Consider the following 21,937-nt stretch of genomic DNA (forward strand, 5'->3'; position numbering starts at 1 on the left):
CCAGCATTGGAAATTTGAAGTTTTGATTGAAAATAACAGTTTTGTCAAGCAAGCAATACTTGATTAGTAGCCCAATTTTGCATTTCATCTGATGTCAATCCTTGCATTAAGGAATGATGTTCAATAGGCATTAGTTGTGTTCAGCATCAAATCATTCTCTTCATATTGGTTTTGTTGCGTGTAATTCCAGTTGATTGCTAATTCTATTTTCAGATTTTAATTAATTCCAAATCAGCCCCAATAACACCTAAACATAAACCTGTTTATTTTGACGCGTGTGTGCTAAGCCTGATCAAGAAAAATGTACGTTCATCAAATAATATACAGCAACGCATAAACATGTCACAAGCACAATCCACAAGAACACATTTACGTGGTTCGGCCCAAAACTTGGCCTACATCCACGGCAGAAACTCACCTCCAGAGATACTATATAAAACCGGTGAAAATAAATACAAGTACACACTAATTTACCCTTTCTTGTCTTACCGATTTCTTCTGAAAATCAGCCCAAGAACAACCCAAGAAATCTACCCTTCGCACCTGCGAATAACCCTAGGTTTCTTCCTATTATTCTCCCTAATTTCCCTACAAGAAACCCCTCCCAAGAAATCAAATCTACATGTGTCTTTACCTTCCCTTACCAGTGCGTGAATCTCTATTGGAGATTGGAGATACCCAGCGCCGCACCTCCTCCTGCTGGCTTCTTCTCCCGTGCAGCCTCACTCTCCCGCGCCACTGCTGAAGCCTCTCGGTCCTGCAGGTGCTCGCTCGGCTGGGAAGCCTCCTGCTGCTGGGAAGAACTCGCGGCTAGCTGTGGAGGAAGATGGTGCAGCGTCTCTCTCGGTTCTGGAGCTGCAAACACACGAAGAAGAAAACCTCTTCTGTGCTGCCGTCTCTCAAGGCTGCTCTCGCTCACGGCCGCTGAAAATCCTCTCTTGTGCTCGGGTGCGGCTGCCCTCTGAACCTGCAAAACAGAAATCTCAAGAACCCCCAGTGCTGCTGTTTTTCTTGAAGCTGCAAGACGCCTCTCCCAGATCCAGCGCCGCTCTCTTCTCATTTTTTTCTCCTGCCCCCTGCTGTGGTTTTTTTATTCATTTACAATTAATGTCAGGCAATTACATCACCACCCCTATAACAAAAGTAAACAAAAAACAGCCGTTGGATTTGGGTAAAGAAATGGACAGCCTGGATTCTGTTTCAAGCCTTGACACTCCAACAATTCTCCACCTTGGCAAGCTTGTAACCCTTGCACCTCTTTAGCATCTCCTATGGTGGTTCCTGCAAAAACAGACACTAGAAACTTCCAAGGTTAACCAAGTTCGAACAATGTTCAAACTTGGATTTAGGTACTGCTTTAGTCATTATATCCGAAGGATTGTCTTCCGTTGGAATTTTTCTTACTTCTATTTCTCCACTAGAAATAATATCTCTCACAAAATGCAACCTAACATCTATATGTTTGGACCTATCATGATAAACATGATTCCTAGCCAAATGAATAGTGCTTTGATTGTCACAATAAATTGTAACGGCTCCACTATACATTCCTAACTCTAGGCATAGTCCTTTTATCCATATAGCCTCCTTAAAGGCTTCAGTCATGGCAATATATTCAGCCTCCGTGGTAGACAAGGCTACCACCGACTGCATGTGAGATTTCCAACTAATAGCACTACCTAAAAAACAAAAGACCATACCAGACAAAGATTTCCTAGTATCTAGATTTCCAGCATAGTCAGAATCTACATATCCTTTTAACCCTATTTCACAATGCATATCCTTTTTACCAAATATTAATCCTTGCTGTTTTGTTCCAGACAAGTATTGAAAAATTTGTTTCAAAGCATGCCAATGTGGTTTTCCAGGTTTGCTCATAAATCTACTCACTTGACTTACAGCATAAGATAGATCAGGTCTAGAACATACCATAGCATACATTACACTACCAACCATACTAGCATAAGGTATTCTATTCATAAACAGTGATTCATCTTCAGTTTCAGGAGACTGTTTGCTAGACAACTTAATATGCTGTGCAATAGGAATAGAAGTAGATTTAACATGACTCATTCCAAATCTTTTTAACACTTTTGAAATATAAGACTTTTGGGACAAATAGAGAAGCTTTTTATTCCTTTCTCTAGTTATTTCCATACCAAGTATTCTTTTAACAGGTCCTAAGTCTTTCATTTCAAATTCAGATTTGAGCATACACTTAACTTGATTTAACATATCCATGTCTTGACAAGCAACCAACATGTCATCAACATATAATAGCAAATATATATGACATTTATCACATGGTTTAAAATAAACATAACCATCATAATTGCTCCTACAGAAATCATTTTGAAGCATGTAAGAATCAAATCGTTTATACCATTGTCTAGGTGACTGTTTCAACCCATATAAAGATTTCTTTAATAAACATACATGATTTTTATTCACTTCCGTATCAAAGCCCTCAGGAGGTTGCATATAAATTATTTCTTCTAAAGTACCATGCAAGAAAGCAGTTTTAACATCAAGTTGTTCCAAATGCAAGTCATGTACAGCAACAAAGGATAATAGAATTCTAATAGAACTATGCCTCGCAACAGGGGAAAATATTTCATTATAGTCTACCCCTTCCCTTTGAGTAAATCCCTTAGCCACTAATCTAGCTTTATACCTAGGTGGTTCAACTCCGGGGATTCCCTCTTTCCTCTTAAAGATCCACTTGGATCCTATGAGTTTTTGTTTTTCTGGTCTAGATACCATCACCCATGTCTCATTCTTGTTTAGAGACTCCATTTCTTCTTGCATTGCAAGAATCCATTTTTCAGCCTCTTTACTATCCATGGCCTCTCTAAAAGTCCTAGGCTCCACCTTAATTTCTGTTTCAGCAACAGAAAGAGCAAACACTGTCATATCAGCTTCCCCATACCTTTGAGGAGGTCTTATGACCCTCCTCTCCCTATCCCGTGCTAGAAGGTAAGTTTTACTTAAATCAGAGGTTTCCGTTTTTGAGTTTTGCTCCTCAAAAACTGCAGCATCTGTTTCTAAATGGCTATGTGAAGTGGAGGGTTGCTCCACCTCAAGCTGCGGGTCACTGGTATCAGAGTGTCTAACACTTTCATCTGAATTTTCTGGTTTTCCCCCCATTGTAGTTTCATTAAAAACTACATCCCTGCTAATAATACATTTTTGTTTTCCAGGTTCAACAACCCAGAGCTTATAGCCTTTAACCCCCTCTGGGTATCCCACAAAAATACATTTAATAGCCCTAGGCTCTAATTTATCAGTTCTAATGTGGGCATAGGCTACGCACCCAAAAACTTTTAAACCATGATAATCAGCAGGCTTACCCGACCAAATTTCTTGAGGGGTTTTGTAATGTAAGGCTGTGGAAGGACACCTATTAATAAGGTATACAGCAGTGGTCACCGCCTCTGCCCAAAAGGTCTTGGGCAGACCTGAAGTGGCTAACATGCATCTTACCCTTTCCAAAATAGTCCTATTCATCCTTTCAGCTAATCCATTCTGTTGGGGAGTATCCCTAACAGTCCTATGTCTAGCTATGCCCTCAGCTTTACAAAATTCAGAAAATTCATTTGACAAGTACTCTAATCCATTGTCTGTTCTCAGTGTTTTAACTTTTCTGCCAACTTGATTTTCTACTAAGGTTTTCCATTCTTTAAACTTTTCAAAAGTATCACTTTTATGTTTTAGAATATAAACCCATACTTTCCTAGAAAAGTCATCTACAATTGACAGAAAATACCTAGAACCACCATGAGAACTAACCGTAGCTGGCCCCCACAAGTCTGAATGTATGTAATCAAGAGTCTGTTTCGTGGTGTGAGTGGACTTCTTAAAACTAACCCTAGTAGACTTTCCCAAGACACACTCCTCACAGAATGACAATTCCTCAAGTTTCCTATCTCCAAGAAGCCCCTGTTTCTCTAGCTCCTTTAGGCCCAGTTGGCTAACATGTCCTAGCCTCCTATGCCACAAGGAAACTTGATTTTCTACCCTGTGATTGATAGGTGAAGCTTCACCAATCACTGTCTTTCCTACCAAGGTATACAACCCATTCTTTAGCACCCCTTTCATCACTACCGGTGAACCTCTACAAACTCTTAGGCTACCTCCTTCAGACTTAAACGTGTACCCTGTCTTATCTAAGATACCAAGAGAAATCAAATTTCTCTTCAGCTCAGGTATGTACCTCACATCTCTTAAGACTCTTTCCATCCCATCATGCATTAGAAGTCTCACAGTCCCAATACCCTGTATTTTACATGACCTATTGTTTCCTAGGATAACATGACCTCCTTCTAAGCATGTAAAGGACTCAAACCAGTTTTTCAATGGACACATGTGGAAGGTACATCCTGAGTCTAGTATCCATTCTTTTCCTGAATCTCTATCCGAGACATTCAACACTTCCGCACTATCATACCCATCTAAAACTACAGCCGCCTTACCCTTTGATTCAGAGGTGGTGACATTTGCCCCATTTTTCCTCTCAGGGCAGTCCCTCCTAAAATGTCCTTCCTTGTGACATGTAAAACATTTTAGTGCCTTACTCTTAGACTTTGATCTAGACCTCTTGTCTTTTCCTTTCTTATTCCTCTTTTCAGACCTACCTCTCACATTTAACCCTTCCCCTGACCCTGATTTAGACTCAAACTTAGTGTGCAATTCCCTAGAGTGCAAAACGGCTTGCACATCTTCTAAAGTCAGCCTCTCTCTCCCATACATCATAGTTTCTTTAATATGGTCATATGTGGAATCAAGAGAACTCAATAAAAGAATTGCCTGGTCTTACTAATATCAATATTAGCAAGATCCAAAAGAATTTTATTAAATTCATCTAAATGTTCATCAATCGATGTTCCAGGGGTCATTCTAAAGGTGTAGAGTCTAGTCTTCTTATGGAGTCTATTTGCTAGGGATTTTGTCATGTACAAACTCTCTAGTTTTGACCACACTCCAGCTGCCGTATCCTCATTGGCAACTTCCCTAAGCACTTTGTCTCCTAAGGACAAGATAATGGCACTATGTGCCTTTTGAAGAATTTCGGGCTTCATTTTGTCGGTGGAGGGAAAATCTTGTTTCCCCTCTTGTGAAGTGGATGCTCCCTTCTTTTCTCCAAGAAGAGCCTCCTCAAGCCCCTGCTGTACCAAGATGGCACGCATCTTAATCCTCCATAAACCAAAGTCATTCTTGCCGGTAAATTTTTCTATTTCAAACCTAGCGGTCCCCATCACATAGCCAGGCTCTGATACCACTTGTTGCGTGTAATTCCAGCTGATTGCTAATTCTATTTTCAGATTTTAATTAATTCCAAATCAGCCCCAATAACACCTAAACATAAACCTGTTTATTTTGACGCGTGTGTGCTAAGCCTGATCAAGAAAAATGTACGTTCATCAAATAATATACAGCAACGCATAAACATGTCACAAGCACAATCCACAAGAACACATTTACGTGGTTCGGCCCAAAACTTGGCCTACATCCACGGCAGAAACTCACCTCCAGAGATACTATATAAAACCGGTGAAAATAAATACAAGTACACACTGATTTACCCTTTTTTGTCTTACCGATTTCTTCTGAAAATCAGCCCAAGAACAACCCAAGAAATCTACCCTTCGCACCTGCGAATAACCCTAGGTTTCTTCCTATTATTCTCCCTAATTTCCCTACAAGAAACCCCTCCCAAGAAATCAAATCTACATGTGTCTTTACCTTCCCTTACCAGTGCGTGAATCTCTACTGGAGATTGGAGATACCCAGCGCCGCACCTCCTCCTGCCGGCTTCTTCTCCCGTGCGGCCTCACTCTCCCGCGCCACTGCTGAAGCCTCTCGGTCCTGCAGGTGCTCGCTCGGCTGGGAAGCCTCCTGCTGCTGGGAAGAACTCGCGGCTAGCTGTGGAGGAAGATGGTGCAGCGTCTCTCTCAGTTCTGGAGCTGCAAACACACGAAGAAGAAAACCTCTTCTGTGCTGCCGTCTCTCAAGGCTGCTCTCGCTCACGGCCGCTGAAAATCCTCTCTTGCGCTCGGGTGCGGCTGCCCTCTGAACCTGCAAAACAGAAATCTCAAGAACCCCCAGTGCTGCTGTTTTTCTTGAAGCTGCAAGACGCCTCTCCCAGATCCAGCGCCGCTCTCTTCTCATTTTTTTCTCCTGCCCCCTGCTGTGGTTTTTTTATTCATTTACAATTAATGTCAGGCAATTACATCACCACCCCTATAACAAAAGTAAACAAAAAACAGCCGTTGGATTTGGGTAAAGAAATGGACAGCCTGGATTCTGTTTGAAGCCTTGACACTCCAACAATTCTCCACCTTGGCAAGCTTGTAACCCTTGCACCTCTTTAGCATCTCCTATGGTGGTTCCTGCAAAAACAGACACTAGAAACTTCCAAGGTTAACCAAGTTCGAACAATGTTCAAACTTGGATTTAGGTACTGCTTTAGTCATTATATCCGAAGGATTGTCTTCCGTTGGAATTTTTCTTACTTCTATTTCTCCACTAGAAATAATATCTCTCACAAAATGCAACCTAACATCTATATGTTTGGACCTATCATGATAAACATGATTCCTAGCCAAATGAATAGTGCTTTGATTGTCACAATAAATTGTAACGGCTCCACTATACATTCCTAACTCTAGGCATAGTCCTTTTATCCATATAGCCTCCTTAAAGGCTTCAGTCATGGCAATATATTCAGCCTCCGTGGTAGACAAGGCTACCACCGACTGCATGTGAGATTTCCAACTAATAGCACTACCTAAAAAACAAAAGACCATACCAGACAAAGATTTCCTAGTATCTAGATTTCCAGCATAGTCAGAATCTACATATCCTTTTAACCCTATTTCACAATGCATATCCTTTTTACCAAATATTAATCCTTGCTGTTTTGTTCCAGACAAGTATTGAAAAATTTGTTTCAAAGCATGCCAATGTGGTTTTCCAGGTTTGCTCATAAATCTACTCACTTGACTTACAGCATAAGATAGATCAGGTCTAGAACATACCATAGCATACATTACACTACCAACCATACTAGCATAAGGTATTCTATTCATAAACAGTGATTCATCTTCAGTTTCAGGAGACTGTTTGCTAGACAACTTAATATGCTGTGCAATAGGAATAGAAGTAGATTTAACATGACTCATTCCAAATCTTTTTAACACTTTTGAAATATAAGACTTTTGGGACAAATAGAGAAGCTTTTTATTCCTTTCTCTAGTTATTTCCATACCAAGTATTCTTTTAACAGGTCCTAAGTCTTTCATTTCAAATTCAGATTTGAGCATACACTTAACTTGATTTAACATATCCATGTCTTGACAAGCAACCAACATGTCATCAACATATAATAGCAAATATATATGACATTTATCACATGGTTTAAAATAAACATAACCATCATAATTGCTCCTACAGAAATCATTTTGAAGCATGTAAGAATCAAATCGTTTATACCATTGTCTAGGTGACTGTTTCAACCCATATAAAGATTTCTTTAATAAACATACATGATTTTTATTCACTTCCGTATCAAAGCCCTCAGGAGGTTGCATATAAATTATTTCTTCTAAAGTACCATGCAAGAAAGCAGTTTTAACATCAAGTTGTTCCAAATGCAAGTCATGTACAGCAACAAAGGATAATAGAATTCTAATAGAACTATGCCTCGCAACAGGGGAAAATATTTCATTATAGTCTACCCCTTCCCTTTGAGTAAATCCCTTAGCCACTAATCTAGCTTTATACCTAGGTGGTTCAACTCCGGGGATTCCCTCTTTCCTCTTAAAGATCCACTTGGATCCTATGAGTTTTTGTTTTTCTGGTCTAGATACCATCACCCATGTCTCATTCTTGTTTAGAGACTCCATTTCTTCTTGCATTGCAAGAATCCATTTTTCAGCCTCTTTACTATCCATGGCCTCTCTAAAAGTCCTAGGCTCCACCTTAATTTCTGTTTCAGCAACAGAAAGAGCAAACACTGTCATATCAGCTTCCCCATACCTTTGAGGAGGTCTTATGACCCTCCTCTCCCTATCCCGTGCTAGAAGGTAAGTTTTACTTAAATCAGAGGTTTCCGTTTTTGAGTTTTGCTCCTCAAAAACTGCAGCATCTGTTTCTAAATGGCTATGTGAAGTGGAGGGTTGCTCCACCTCAAGCTGCGGGTCACTGGTATCAGAGTGTCTAACACTTTCATCTGAATTTTCTGGTTTTCCCCCCATTGTAGTTTCATTAAAAACTACATCCCTGCTAATAATACATTTTTGTTTTCCAGGTTCAACAACCCAGAGCTTATAGCCTTTAACCCCCTCTGGGTATCCCACAAAAATACATTTAATAGCCCTAGGCTCTAATTTATCAGTTCTAATGTGGGCATAGGCTACGCACCCAAAAACTTTTAAACCATGATAATCAGCAGGCTTACCCGACCAAATTTCTTGAGGGGTTTTGTAATGTAAGGCTGTGGAAGGACACCTATTAATAAGGTATACAGCAGTGGTCACCGCCTCTGCCCAAAAGGTCTTGGGCAGACCTGAAGTGGCTAACATGCATCTTACCCTTTCCAAAATAGTCCTATTCATCCTTTCAGCTAATCCATTCTGTTGGGGAGTATCCCTAACAGTCCTATGTCTAGCTATGCCCTCAGCTTTACAAAATTCAGAAAATTCATTTGACAAGTACTCTAATCCATTGTCTGTTCTCAGTGTTTTAACTTTTCTGCCAACTTGATTTTCTACTAAGGTTTTCCATTCTTTAAACTTTTCAAAAGTATCACTTTTATGTTTTAGAATATAAACCCATACTTTCCTAGAAAAGTCATCTACAATTGACAGAAAATACCTAGAACCACCATGAGAACTAACCGTAGCTGGCCCCCACAAGTCTGAATGTATGTAATCAAGAGTCTGTTTCGTGGTGTGAGTGGACTTCTTAAAACTAACCCTAGTAGACTTTCCCAAGACACACTCCTCACAGAATGACAATTCCTCAAGTTTCCTATCTCCAAGAAGCCCCTGTTTCTCTAGCTCCTTTAGGCCCAGTTGGCTAACATGTCCTAGCCTCCTATGCCACAAGGAAACTTGATTTTCTACCCTGTGATTGATAGGTGAAGCTTCACCAATCACTGTCTTTCCTACCAAGGTATACAACCCATTCTTTAGCACCCCTTTCATCACTACCGGTGAACCTCTACAAACTCTTAGGCTACCTCCTTCAGACTTAAACGTGTACCCTGTCTTATCTAAGATACCAAGAGAAATCAAATTTCTCTTCAGCTCAGGTATGTACCTCACATCTCTTAAGACTCTTTCCATCCCATCATGCATTAGAAGTCTCACAGTCCCAATACCCTGTATTTTACATGACCTATTGTTTCCTAGGATAACATGACCTCCTTCTAAGCATGTAAAGGACTCAAACCAGTTTTTCAATGGACACATGTGGAAGGTACATCCTGAGTCTAGTATCCATTCTTTTCCTGAATCTCTATCCGAGACATTCAACACTTCCGCACTATCATACCCATCTAAAACTACAGCCGCCTTACCCTTTGATTCAGAGGTGGTGACATTTGCCCCATTTTTCCTCTCAGGGCAGTCCCTCCTAAAATGTCCTTCCTTGTGACATGTAAAACATTTTAGTGCCTTACTCTTAGACTTTGATCTAGACCTCTTGTCTTTTCCTTTCTTATTCCTCTTTTCAGACCTACCTCTCACATTTAACCCTTCCCCTGACCCTGATTTAGACTCAAACTTAGTGTGCAATTCCCTAGAGTGCAAAACGGCTTGCACATCTTCTAAAGTCAGCCTCTCTCTCCCATACATCATAGTTTCTTTAATATGGTCATATGTGGAATCAAGAGAACTCAATAAAAGAATTGCCTGGTCTTACTAATATCAATATTAGCAAGATCCAAAAGAATTTTATTAAATTCATCTAAATGTTCATCAATCGATGTTCCAGGGGTCATTCTAAAGGTGTAGAGTCTAGTCTTCTTATGGAGTCTATTTGCTAGGGATTTTGTCATGTACAAACTCTCTAGTTTTGACCACACTCCAGCTGCCGTATCCTCATTGGCAACTTCCCTAAGCACTTTGTCTCCTAAGGACAAGATAATGGCACTATGTGCCTTTTGAAGAATTTCGGGCTTCATTTTGTCGGTGGAGGGAAAATCTTGTTTCCCCTCTTGTGAAGTGGATGCTCCCTTCTTTTCTCCAAGAAGAGCCTCCTCAAGCCCCTGCTGTACCAAGATGGCACGCATCTTAATCCTCCATAAACCAAAGTCATTCTTGCCGGTAAATTTTTCTATTTCAAACCTAGCGGTCCCCATCACATAGCCAGGCTCTGATACCACTTGTTGCGTGTAATTCCAGCTGATTGCTAATTCTATTTTCAGATTTTAATTAATTCCAAATCAGCCCCAATAACACCTAAACATAAACCTGTTTATTTTGACGCGTGTGTGCTAAGCCTGATCAAGAAAAATGTACGTTCATCAAATAATATACAGCAACGCATAAACATGTCACAAGCACAATCCACAAGAACACATTTACGTGGTTCGGCCCAAAACTTGGCCTACATCCACGGCAGAAACTCACCTCCAGAGATACTATATAAAACCGGTGAAAATAAATACAAGTACACACTGATTTACCCTTTTTTGTCTTACCGATTTCTTCTGAAAATCAGCCCAAGAACAACCCAAGAAATCTACCCTTCGCACCTGCGAATAACCCTAGGTTTCTTCCTATTATTCTCCCTAATTTCCCTACAAGAAACCCCTCCCAAGAAATCAAATCTACATGTGTCTTTACCTTCCCTTACCAGTGCGTGAATCTCTATTGGAGATTGGAGATACCCAGCGCCGCACCTCCTCCTGCCGGCTTCTTCTCCCGTGCGGCCTCACTCTCCCGCGCCACTGCTGAAGCCTCTCGGTCCTGCAGGTGCTCGCTCGGCTGGGAAGCCTCCTGCTGCTGGGAAGAACTCGCGGCTAGCTGTGGAGGAAGATGGTGCAGCGTCTCTCTCGGTTCTGGAGCTGCAAACACACGAAGAAGAAAACCTCTTCTGTGCTGCCGTCTCTCAAGGCTGCTCTCGCTCACGGCCGCTGAAAATCCTCTCTTGCGCTCGGGTGTGGCTGCCCTCTGAACCTGCAAAACAGAAATCTCAAGAACCCCCAGTGCTGCTGTTTTTCTTGAAGCTGCAAGACGCCTCTCCCAGATCCAGCGCCGCTCTCTTCTCATTTTTTTCTCCTGCCCCCTGCTGTGGTTTTTTTATTCATTTACAATTAATGTCAGGCAATTACATCACCACCCCTATAACAAAAGTAAACAAAAAACAGCCGTTGGATTTGGGTAAAGAAATGGACAGCCTGGATTCTGTTTCAAGCCTTGACACTCCAACAATTCTCCACCTTGGCAAGCTTGTAACCCTTGCACCTCTTTAGCATCTCCTATGGTGGTTCCTGCAAAAACAGACACTAGAAACTTCCAAGGTTAACCAAGTTCGAACAATGTTCAAACTTGGATTTAGGTACTGCTTTAGTCATTATATCCGAAGGATTGTCTTCCGTTGGAATTTTTCTTACTTCTATTTCTCCACTAGAAATAATATCTCTCACAAAATGCAACCTAACATCTATATGTTTGGACCTATCATGATAAACATGATTCCTAGCCAAATGAATAGTGCTTTGATTGTCACAATAAATTGTAACGGCTCCACTATACATTCCTAACTCTAGGCATAGTCCTTTTATCCATATAGCCTCCTTAAAGGCTTCAGTCATGGCAATATATTCAGCCTCCGTGGTAGACAAGGCTACCACCGACTGCATGTGAGATTTCCAACTAATAGCACTACCTAAAAAACAAAAGACCATACCAGACAAAGATTTCCTAGTATCTAGATTTCCAGCATAGTCAGAATCTACATATCCTTTTAACCCTATTTCACAATGCATATCCTTTTTACCAAATATTAATCCTTGCTGTTTTGTTCCAGACAAGTATTGAAAAATTTGTTTCAAAGCATGCCAATGTGGTTTTCCAGGTTTGCTCATAAATCTACTCACTTGACTTACAGCATAAGATAGATCAGGTCTAGAACATACCATAGCATACATTACACTACCAACCATACTAGCATAAGGTATTCTATTCATAAACAGTGATTCATCTTCAGTTTCAGGAGACTGTTTGCTAGACAACTTAATATGCTGTGCAATAGGAATAGAAGTAGATTTAACATGACTCATTCCAAATCTTTTTAACACTTTTGAAATATAAGACTTTTGGGACAAATAGAGAAGCTTTTTATTCCTTTCTCTAGTTATTTCCATACCAAGTATTCTTTTAACAGGTCCTAAGTCTTTCATTTCAAATTCAGATTTGAGCATACACTTAACTTGATTTAACATATCCATGTCTTGACAAGCAACCAACATGTCATCAACATATAATAGCAAATATATATGACATTTATCACATGGTTTAAAATAAACATAACCATCATAATTGCTCCTACAGAAATCATTTTGAAGCATGTAAGAATCAAATCGTTTATACCATTGTCTAGGTGACTGTTTCAACCCATATAAAGATTTCTTTAATAAACATACATGATTTTTATTCACTTCCGTATCAAAGCCCTCAGGAGGTTGCATATAAATTATTTCTTCTAAAGTACCATGCAAGAAAGCAGTTTTAACATCAAGTTGTTCCAAATGCAAGTCATGTACAGCAACAAAGGATAATAGAATTCTAATAGAACTATGCCTCGCAACAGGGGAAAATATTTCATTATAGTCTACCCCTTCCCTTTGAGTAAATCCCTTAGCCACTAATCTAGCTTTATACCTAGGTGGTTCAACTCCGGGGATTCCCTCTTTCCTCTTAAAGATCCACTTGGATCCTATGAGTTTTTGTTTTTCTGGTCTAGATACCATCACCCATGTCTCATTCTTGTTTAGAGACTCCATTTCTTCTTGCATTGCAAGAATCCATTTTTCAGCCTCTTTACTATCCATGGCCTCTCTAAAAGTCCTAGGCTCCACCTTAATTTCTGTTTCAGCAACAGAAAGAGCAAACACTGTCATATCAGCTTCCCCATACCTTTGAGGAGGTCTTATGACCCTCCTCTCCCTATCCCGTGCTAGAAGGTAAGTTTTACTTAAATCAGAGGTTTCCGTTTTTGAGTTTTGCTCCTCAAAAACTGCAGCATCTGTTTCTAAATGGCTATGTGAAGTGGAGGGTTGCTCCACCTCAAGCTGCGGGTCACTGGTATCAGAGTGTCTAACACTTTCATCTGAATTTTCTGGTTTTCCCCCCATTGTAGTTTCATTAAAAACTACATCCCTGCTAATAATACATTTTTGTTTTCCAGGTTCAACAACCCAGAGCTTATAGCCTTTAACCCCCTCTGGGTATCCCACAAAAATACATTTAATAGCCCTAGGCTCTAATTTATCAGTTCTAATGTGGGCATAGGCTACGCACCCAAAAACTTTTAAACCATGATAATCAGCAGGCTTACCCGACCAAATTTCTTGAGGGGTTTTGTAATGTAAGGCTGTGGAAGGACACCTATTAATAAGGTATACAGCAGTGGTCACCGCCTCTGCCCAAAAGGTCTTGGGCAGACCTGAAGTGGCTAACATGCATCTTACCCTTTCCAAAATAGTCCTATTCATCCTTTCAGCTAATCCATTCTGTTGGGGAGTATCCCTAACAGTCCTATGTCTAGCTATGCCCTCAGCTTTACAAAATTCAGAAAATTCATTTGACAAGTACTCTAATCCATTGTCTGTTCTCAGTGTTTTAACTTTTCTGCCAACTTGATTTTCTACTAAGGTTTTCCATTCTTTAAACTTTTCAAAAGTATCACTTTTATGTTTTAGAATATAAACCCATACTTTCCTAGAAAAGTCATCTACAATTGACAGAAAATACCTAGAACCACCATGAGAACTAACCGTAGCTGGCCCCCACAAGTCTGAATGTATGTAATCAAGAGTCTGTTTCGTGGTGTGAGTGGACTTCTTAAAACTAACCCTAGTAGACTTTCCCAAGACACACTCCTCACAGAATGACAATTCCTCAAGTTTCCTATCTCCAAGAAGCCCCTGTTTCTCTAGCTCCTTTAGGCCCAGTTGGCTAACATGTCCTAGCCTCCTATGCCACAAGGAAACTTGATTTTCTACCCTGTGATTGATAGGTGAAGCTTCACCAATCACTGTCTTTCCTACCAAGGTATACAACCCATTCTTTAGCACCCCTTTCATCACTACCGGTGAACCTCTACAAACTCTTAGGCTACCTCCTTCAGACTTAAACGTGTACCCTGTCTTATCTAAGATACCAAGAGAAATCAAATTTCTCTTCAGCTCAGGTATGTACCTCACATCTCTTAAGACTCTTTCCATCCCATCATGCATTAGAAGTCTCACAGTCCCAATACCCTGTATTTTACATGACCTATTGTTTCCTAGGATAACATGACCTCCTTCTAAGCATGTAAAGGACTCAAACCAGTTTTTCAATGGACACATGTGGAAGGTACATCCTGAGTCTAGTATCCATTCTTTTCCCTGAATCTCTATCCGAGACATTCAACACTTCCGCACTATCATACCCATCTAAAACTACAGCCGCCTTACCCTTTGATTCAGAGGTGGTGACATTTGCCCCATTTTTCCTCTCAGGGCAGTCCCTCCTAAAATGTCCTTCCTTGTGACATGTAAAACATTTTAGTGCCTTACTCTTAGACTTTGATCTAGACCTCTTGTCTTTTCCTTTCTTATTCCTCTTTTCAGACCTACCTCTCACATTTAACCCTTCCCCTGACCCTGATTTAGACTCAAACTTAGTGTGCAATTCCCTAGAGTGCAAAACGGCTTGCACATCTTCTAAAGTCAGCCTCTCTCTCCCATACATCATAGTTTCTTTAATATGGTCATATGTGGAATCAAGAGAACTCAATAAAAGAATTGCCTGGTCTTACTAATATCAATATTAGCAAGATCCAAAAGAATTTTATTAAATTCATCTAAATGTTCATCAATCGATGTTCCAGGGGTCATTCTAAAGGTGTAGAGTCTAGTCTTCTTATGGAGTCTATTTGCTAGGGATTTTGTCATGTACAAACTCTCTAGTTTTGACCACACTCCAGCTGCCGTATCCTCATTGGCAACTTCCCTAAGCACTTTGTCTCCTAAGGACAAGATAATGGCACTATGTGCCTTTTGAAGAATTTCGGGCTTCATTTTGTCGGTGGAGGGAAAATCTTGTTTCCCCTCTTGTGAAGTGGATGCTCCCTTCTTTTCTCCAAGAAGAGCCTCCTCAAGCCCCTGCTGTACCAAGATGGCACGCATCTTAATCCTCCATAAACCAAAGTCATTCTTGCCGGTAAATTTTTCTATTTCAAACCTAGCGGTCCCCATCACATAGCCAGGCTCTGATACCACTTGTTGCGTGTAATTCCAGCTGATTGCTAATTCTATTTTCAGATTTTAATTAATTCCAAATCAGCCCCAATAACACCTAAACATAAACCTGTTTATTTTGACGCGTGTGTGCTAAGCCTGATCAAGAAAAATGTACGTTCATCAAATAATATACAGCAACGCATAAACATGTCACAAGCACAATCCACAAGAACACATTTACGTGGTTCGGCCCAAAACTTGGCCTACATCCACGGCAGAAACTCACCTCCAGAGATACTATATAAAACCGGTGAAAATAAATACAAGTACACACTGATTTACCCTTTTTTGTCTTACCGATTTCTTCTGAAAATCAGCCCAAGAACAACCCAAGAAATCTACCCTTCGCACCTGCGAATAACCCTAGGTTTCTTCCTATTATTCTCCCTAATTTCCCTACAAGAAACCCCTCCCAAGAAATCAAATCTACATGTGTCTTTACCTTCCCTTACCAGTGCGTGAATCTCTATTGGAGATTGGAGATACCCAGCGCCGCACCTCCTCCTGCCGGCTTCTTCTCCCGTGCGGCCTCACTCTCCCGCGCCACTGCTGAAGCCTCTCGGTCCTGCAGGTGCTCGCTCGGCTGGGAAGCCTCCTGCTGCTGGGAAGAACTCGCGGCTAGCTGTGGAGGAAGATGGTGCAGCGTCTCTCTCGGTTCTGGAGCTGCAAACACACGAAGAAGAAAACCTCTTCTGTGCTGCCGTCTCTCAAGGCTGCTCTCGCTCACGGCCGCTGAAAATCCTCTCTTGCGCTCGGGTGTGGCTGCCCTCTGAACCTGCAAAACAGAAATCTCAAGAACCCCCAGTGCTGCTGTTTTTCTTGAAGCTGCAAGACGCCTCTCCCAGATCCAGCGCCGCTCTCTTCTCATTTTTTTCTCCTGCCCCCTGCTGTGGTTTTTTTATTCATTTACAATTAATGTCAGGCAATTACATCACCACCCCTATAACAAAAGTAAACAAAAAACAGCCGTTGGATTTGGGTAAAGAAATGGACAGCCTGGATTCTGTTTCAAGCCTTGACACTCCAACAATTCTCCACCTTGGCAAGCTTGTAACCCTTGCACCTCTTTAGCATCTCCTATGGTGGTTCCTGCAAAAACAGACACTAGAAACTTCCAAGGTTAACCAAGTTCGAACAATGTTCAAACTTGGATTTAGGTACTGCTTTAGTCATTATATCCGAAGGATTGTCTTCCGTTGGAATTTTTCTTACTTCTATTTCTCCACTAGAAATAATATCTCTCACAAAATGCAACCTAACATCTATATGTTTGGACCTATCATGATAAACATGATTCCTAGCCAAATGAATAGTGCTTTGATTGTCACAATAAATTGTAACGGCTCCACTATACATTCCTAACTCTAGGCATAGTCCTTTTATCCATATAGCCTCCTTAAAGGCTTCAGTCATGGCAATATATTCAGCCTCCGTGGTAGACAAGGCTACCACCGACTGCATGTGAGATTTCCAACTAATAGCACTACCTAAAAAACAAAAGACCATACCAGACAAAGATTTCCTAGTATCTAGATTTCCAGCATAGTCAGAATCTACATATCCTTTTAACCCTATTTCACAATGCATATCCTTTTTACCAAATATTAATCCTTGCTGTTTTGTTCCAGACAAGTATTGAAAAATTTGTTTCAAAGCATGCCAATGTGGTTTTCCAGGTTTGCTCATAAATCTACTCACTTGACTTACAGCATAAGATAGATCAGGTCTAGAACATACCATAGCATACATTACACTACCAACCATACTAGCATAAGGTATTCTATTCATAAACAGTGATTCATCTTCAGTTTCAGGAGACTGTTTGCTAGACAACTTAATATGCTGTGCAATAGGAATAGAAGTAGATTTAACATGACTCATTCCAAATCTTTTTAACACTTTTGAAATATAAGACTTTTGGGACAAATAGAGAAGCTTTTTATTCCTTTCTCTAGTTATTTCCATACCAAGTATTCTTTTAACAGGTCCTAAGTCTTTCATTTCAAATTCAGATTTGAGCATACACTTAACTTGATTTAACATATCCATGTCTTGACAAGCAACCAACATGTCATCAACATATAATAGCAAATATATATGACATTTATCACATGGTTTAAAATAAACATAACCATCATAATTGCTCCTACAGAAATCATTTTGAAGCATGTAAGAATCAAATCGTTTATACCATTGTCTAGGTGACTGTTTCAACCCATATAAAGATTTCTTTAATAAACATACATGATTTTTATTCACTTCCGTATCAAAGCCCTCAGGAGGTTGCATATAAATTATTTCTTCTAAAGTACCATGCAAGAAAGCAGTTTTAACATCAAGTTGTTCCAAATGCAAGTCATGTACAGCAACAAAGGATAATAGAATTCTAATAGAACTATGCCTCGCAACAGGGGAAAATATTTCATTATAGTCTACCCCTTCCCTTTGAGTAAATCCCTTAGCCACTAATCTAGCTTTATACCTAGGTGGTTCAACTCCGGGGATTCCCTCTTTCCTCTTAAAGATCCACTTGGATCCTATGAGTTTTTGTTTTTCTGGTCTAGATACCATCACCCATGTCTCATTCTTGTTTAGAGACTCCATTTCTTCTTGCATTGCAAGAATCCATTTTTCAGCCTCTTTACTATCCATGGCCTCTCTAAAAGTCCTAGGCTCCACCTTAATTTCTGTTTCAGCAACAGAAAGAGCAAACACTGTCATATCAGCTTCCCCATACCTTTGAGGAGGTCTTATGACCCTCCTCTCCCTATCCCGTGCTAGAAGGTAAGTTTTACTTAAATCAGAGGTTTCCGTTTTTGAGTTTTGCTCCTCAAAAACTGCAGCATCTGTTTCTAAATGGCTATGTGAAGTGGAGGGTTGCTCCACCTCAAGCTGCGGGTCACTGGTATCAGAGTGTCTAACACTTTCATCTGAATTTTCTGGTTTTCCCCCCATTGTAGTTTCATTAAAAACTACATCCCTGCTAATAATACATTTTTGTTTTCCAGGTTCAACAACCCAGAGCTTATAGCCTTTAACCCCCTCTGGGTATCCCACAAAAATACATTTAATAGCCCTAGGCTCTAATTTATCAGTTCTAATGTGGGCATAGGCTACGCACCCAAAAACTTTTAAACCATGATAATCAGCAGGCTTACCCGACCAAATTTCTTGAGGGGTTTTGTAATGTAAGGCTGTGGAAGGACACCTATTAATAAGGTATACAGCAGTGGTCACCGCCTCTGCCCAAAAGGTCTTGGGCAGACCTGAAGTGGCTAACATGCATCTTACCCTTTCCAAAATAGTCCTATTCATCCTTTCAGCTAATCCATTCTGTTGGGGAGTATCCCTAACAGTCCTATGTCTAGCTATGCCCTCAGCTTTACAAAATTCAGAAAATTCATTTGACAAGTACTCTAATCCATTGTCTGTTCTCAGTGTTTTAACTTTTCTGCCAACTTGATTTTCTACTAAGGTTTTCCATTCTTTAAACTTTTCAAAAGTATCACTTTTATGTTTTAGAATATAAACCCATACTTTCCTAGAAAAGTCATCTACAATTGACAGAAAATACCTAGAACCACCATGAGAACTAACCGTAGCTGGCCCCCACAAGTCTGAATGTATGTAATCAAGAGTCTGTTTCGTGGTGTGAGTGGACTTCTTAAAACTAACCCTAGTAGACTTTCCCAAGACACACTCCTCACAGAATGACAATTCCTCAAGTTTCCTATCTCCAAGAAGCCCCTGTTTCTCTAGCTCCTTTAGGCCCAGTTGGCTAACATGTCCTAGCCTCCTATGCCACAAGGAAACTTGATTTTCTACCCTGTGATTGATAGGTGAAGCTTCACCAATCACTGTCTTTCCTACCAAGGTATACAACCCATTCTTTAGCACCCCTTTCATCACTACCGGTGAACCTCTACAAACTCTTAGGCTACCTCCTTCAGACTTAAACGTGTACCCTGTCTTATCTAAGATACCAAGAGAAATCAAATTTCTCTTCAGCTCAGGTATGTACCTCACATCTCTTAAGACTCTTTCCATCCCATCATGCATTAGAAGTCTCACAGTCCCAATACCCTGTATTTTACATGACCTATTGTTTCCTAGGATAACATGACCTCCTTCTAAGCATGTAAAGGACTCAAACCAGTTTTTCAATGGACACATGTGGAAGGTACATCCTGAGTCTAGTATCCATTCTTTTCCCGAATCTCTATCCGAGACATTCAACACTTCCGCACTATCATACCCATCTAAAACTACAGCCGCCTTACCCTTTGATTCAGAGGTGGTGACATTTGCCCCATTTTTCCTCTCAGGGCAGTCCCTCCTAAAATGTCCTTCCTTGTGACATGTAAAACATTTTAGTGCCTTACTCTTAGACTTTGATCTAGACCTCTTGTCTTTTCCTTTCTTATTCCTCTTTTCAGACCTACCTCTCACATTTAACCCTTCCCCTGACCCTGATTTAGACTCAAACTTAGTGTGCAATTCCCTAGAGTGCAAAACGGCTTGCACATCTTCTAAAGTCAGCCTCTCTCTCCCATACATCATAGTTTCTTTAATATGGTCATATGTGGAATCAAGAGAACTCAATAAAAGAATTGCCTGGTCTTACTAATATCAATATTAGCAAGATCCAAAAGAATTTTATTAAATTCATCTAAATGTTCATCAATCGATGTTCCAGGGGTCATTCTAAAGGTGTAGAGTCTAGTCTTCTTATGGAGTCTATTTGCTAGGGATTTTGTCATGTACAAACTCTCTAGTTTTGACCACACTCCAGCTGCCGTATCCTCATTGGCAACTTCCCTAAGCACTTTGTCTCCTAAGGACAAGATAATGGCACTATGTGCCTTTTGAAGAATTTCGGGCTTCATTTTGTCGGTGGAGGGAAAATCTTGTTTCCCCTCTTGTGAAGTGGATGCTCCCTTCTTTTCTCCAAGAAGAGCCTCCTCAAGCCCCTGCTGTACCAAGATGGCACGCATCTTAATCCTCCATAAACCAAAGTCATTCTTGCCGGTAAATTTTTCTATTTCAAACCTAGCGGTCCCCATCACATAGCCAGGCTCTGATACCACTTGTTGCGTGTAATTCCAGCTGATTGCTAATTCTATTTTCAGATTTTAATTAATTCCAAATCAGCCCCAATAACACCTAAACATAAACCTGTTTATTTTGACGCGTGTGTGCTAAGCCTGATCAAGAAAAATGTACGTTCATCAAATAATATACAGCAACGCATAAACATGTCACAAGCACAATCCACAAGAACACATTTACGTGGTTCGGCCCAAAACTTGGCCTACATCCACGGCAGAAACTCACCTCCAGAGATACTATATAAAACCGGTGAAAATAAATACAAGTACACACTGATTTACCCTTTTTTGTCTTACCGATTTCTTCTGAAAATCAGCCCAAGAACAACCCAAGAAATCTACCCTTCGCACCTGCGAATAACCCTAGGTTTCTTCCTATTATTCTCCCTAATTTCCCTACAAGAAACCCCTCCCAAGAAATCAAATCTACATGTGTCTTTACCTTCCCTTACCAGTGCGTGAATCTCTATTGGAGATTGGAGATACCCAGCGCCGCACCTCCTCCTGCCGGCTTCTTCTCCCGTGCGGCCTCACTCTCCCGCGCAACTGCTGAAGCCTCTCGGTCCTGCAGGTGCTCGCTCGGCTGGGAAGCCTCCTGCTGCTGGGAAGAACTCGCGGCTAGCTGTGGAGGAAGATGGTGCAGCGTCTCTCTCGGTTCTGGAGCTGCAAACACACGAAGAAGAAAACCTCTTCTGTGCTGCCGTCTCTCAAGGCTGCTCTCGCTCACGGCCGCTGAAAATCCTCTCTTGCGCTCGGGTGCGGCTGCCCTCTGAACCTGCAAAACAGAAATCTCAAGAACCCCCAGTGCTGCTGTTTTTCTTGAAGCTGCAAGACGCCTCTCCCAGATCCAGCGCTGCTCTCTTCTCATTTTTTTCTCCTGCCCCCTGCTGTGGTTTTTTTATTCATTTACAATTAATGTCAGGCAATTACATCACTACCCCTATAACAAAAGTAAACAAAAAATAGCCGTTGGATTTGGGTAAAGAAATGGACAGCCTGGATTCTGTTTCAAGCCTTGACACTCCAACAGGTTTTATAGGAATATGTTGTATGATTTGGTTTAAGCATGAGTTTCCCTGTGGAACTGCACTAGTGTTGGTGATGTTGGGAATCTGCACCAAGTTAGGGAGCTTTGCGAAGACTAATGGATGGCTCATTGGTTCTTGGCTAGGTAGACTTTTTAAGGTTATTTTTAGGTTTGCAAACTAGTTAATTCTTCTAAATGAGAACACTGTGAGAAATTTAGAAATAAAGATAATAGTTTCTTGTTTATTTTACTTTATTTTATTTTTTTTATCAGTAAAGGTAAATT

At 40.6% G+C, this 21,937-nt stretch overlaps 1 protein-coding gene across 1 annotated transcript; it reads right to left on the minus strand.

Annotated features, from left to right (window-relative positions):
• Window positions 1–658: 658 nt before the first annotated feature.
• On the minus strand, window positions 659–21,493 carry LOC131145756 (uncharacterized). The gene is made up of 9 exons (XM_058094945.1): window positions 21,112–21,493; window positions 16,546–16,606; window positions 16,004–16,401; window positions 11,437–11,497; window positions 10,895–11,292; window positions 6,329–6,389; window positions 5,787–6,184; window positions 1,221–1,281; window positions 659–1,079 (listed from the first exon to the last, which is right to left on the minus strand). Exons 1-9 carry the CDS (start codon window positions 21,491–21,493, stop codon window positions 659–661), a joined length of 2,241 nt encoding a protein of 746 aa, XP_057950928.1.
• Window positions 21,494–21,937: the final 444 nt, after the last annotated feature.

Source organism: Malania oleifera, chromosome 13, assembly GCF_029873635.1.
Source record: "Malania oleifera isolate guangnan ecotype guangnan chromosome 13, ASM2987363v1, whole genome shotgun sequence".
Lineage (NCBI taxonomy): Eukaryota > Viridiplantae > Streptophyta > Magnoliopsida > Santalales > Ximeniaceae > Malania > Malania oleifera.

Bases quoted from the DNA above. Each gene is read 5' to 3' on its own strand.
- LOC131145756 (XM_058094945.1), bottom strand. From the start codon at position 21,493: ATGAGAAGAGAGCAGCGCTGGATCTGGGAGAGGCGTCTTGCAGCTTCA. The intron at 6,390-10,894 runs GTATCTCCAATC...CTGTTTTTGCAG, and splicing joins AGGAGGAGGTGCGGCGCTGG to GAACCACCATAGGAGATGCT. The intron at 1,282-5,786 runs GTATCTCCAATC...CTGTTTTTGCAG, and splicing joins AGGAGGAGGTGCGGCGCTGG to GAACCACCATAGGAGATGCT.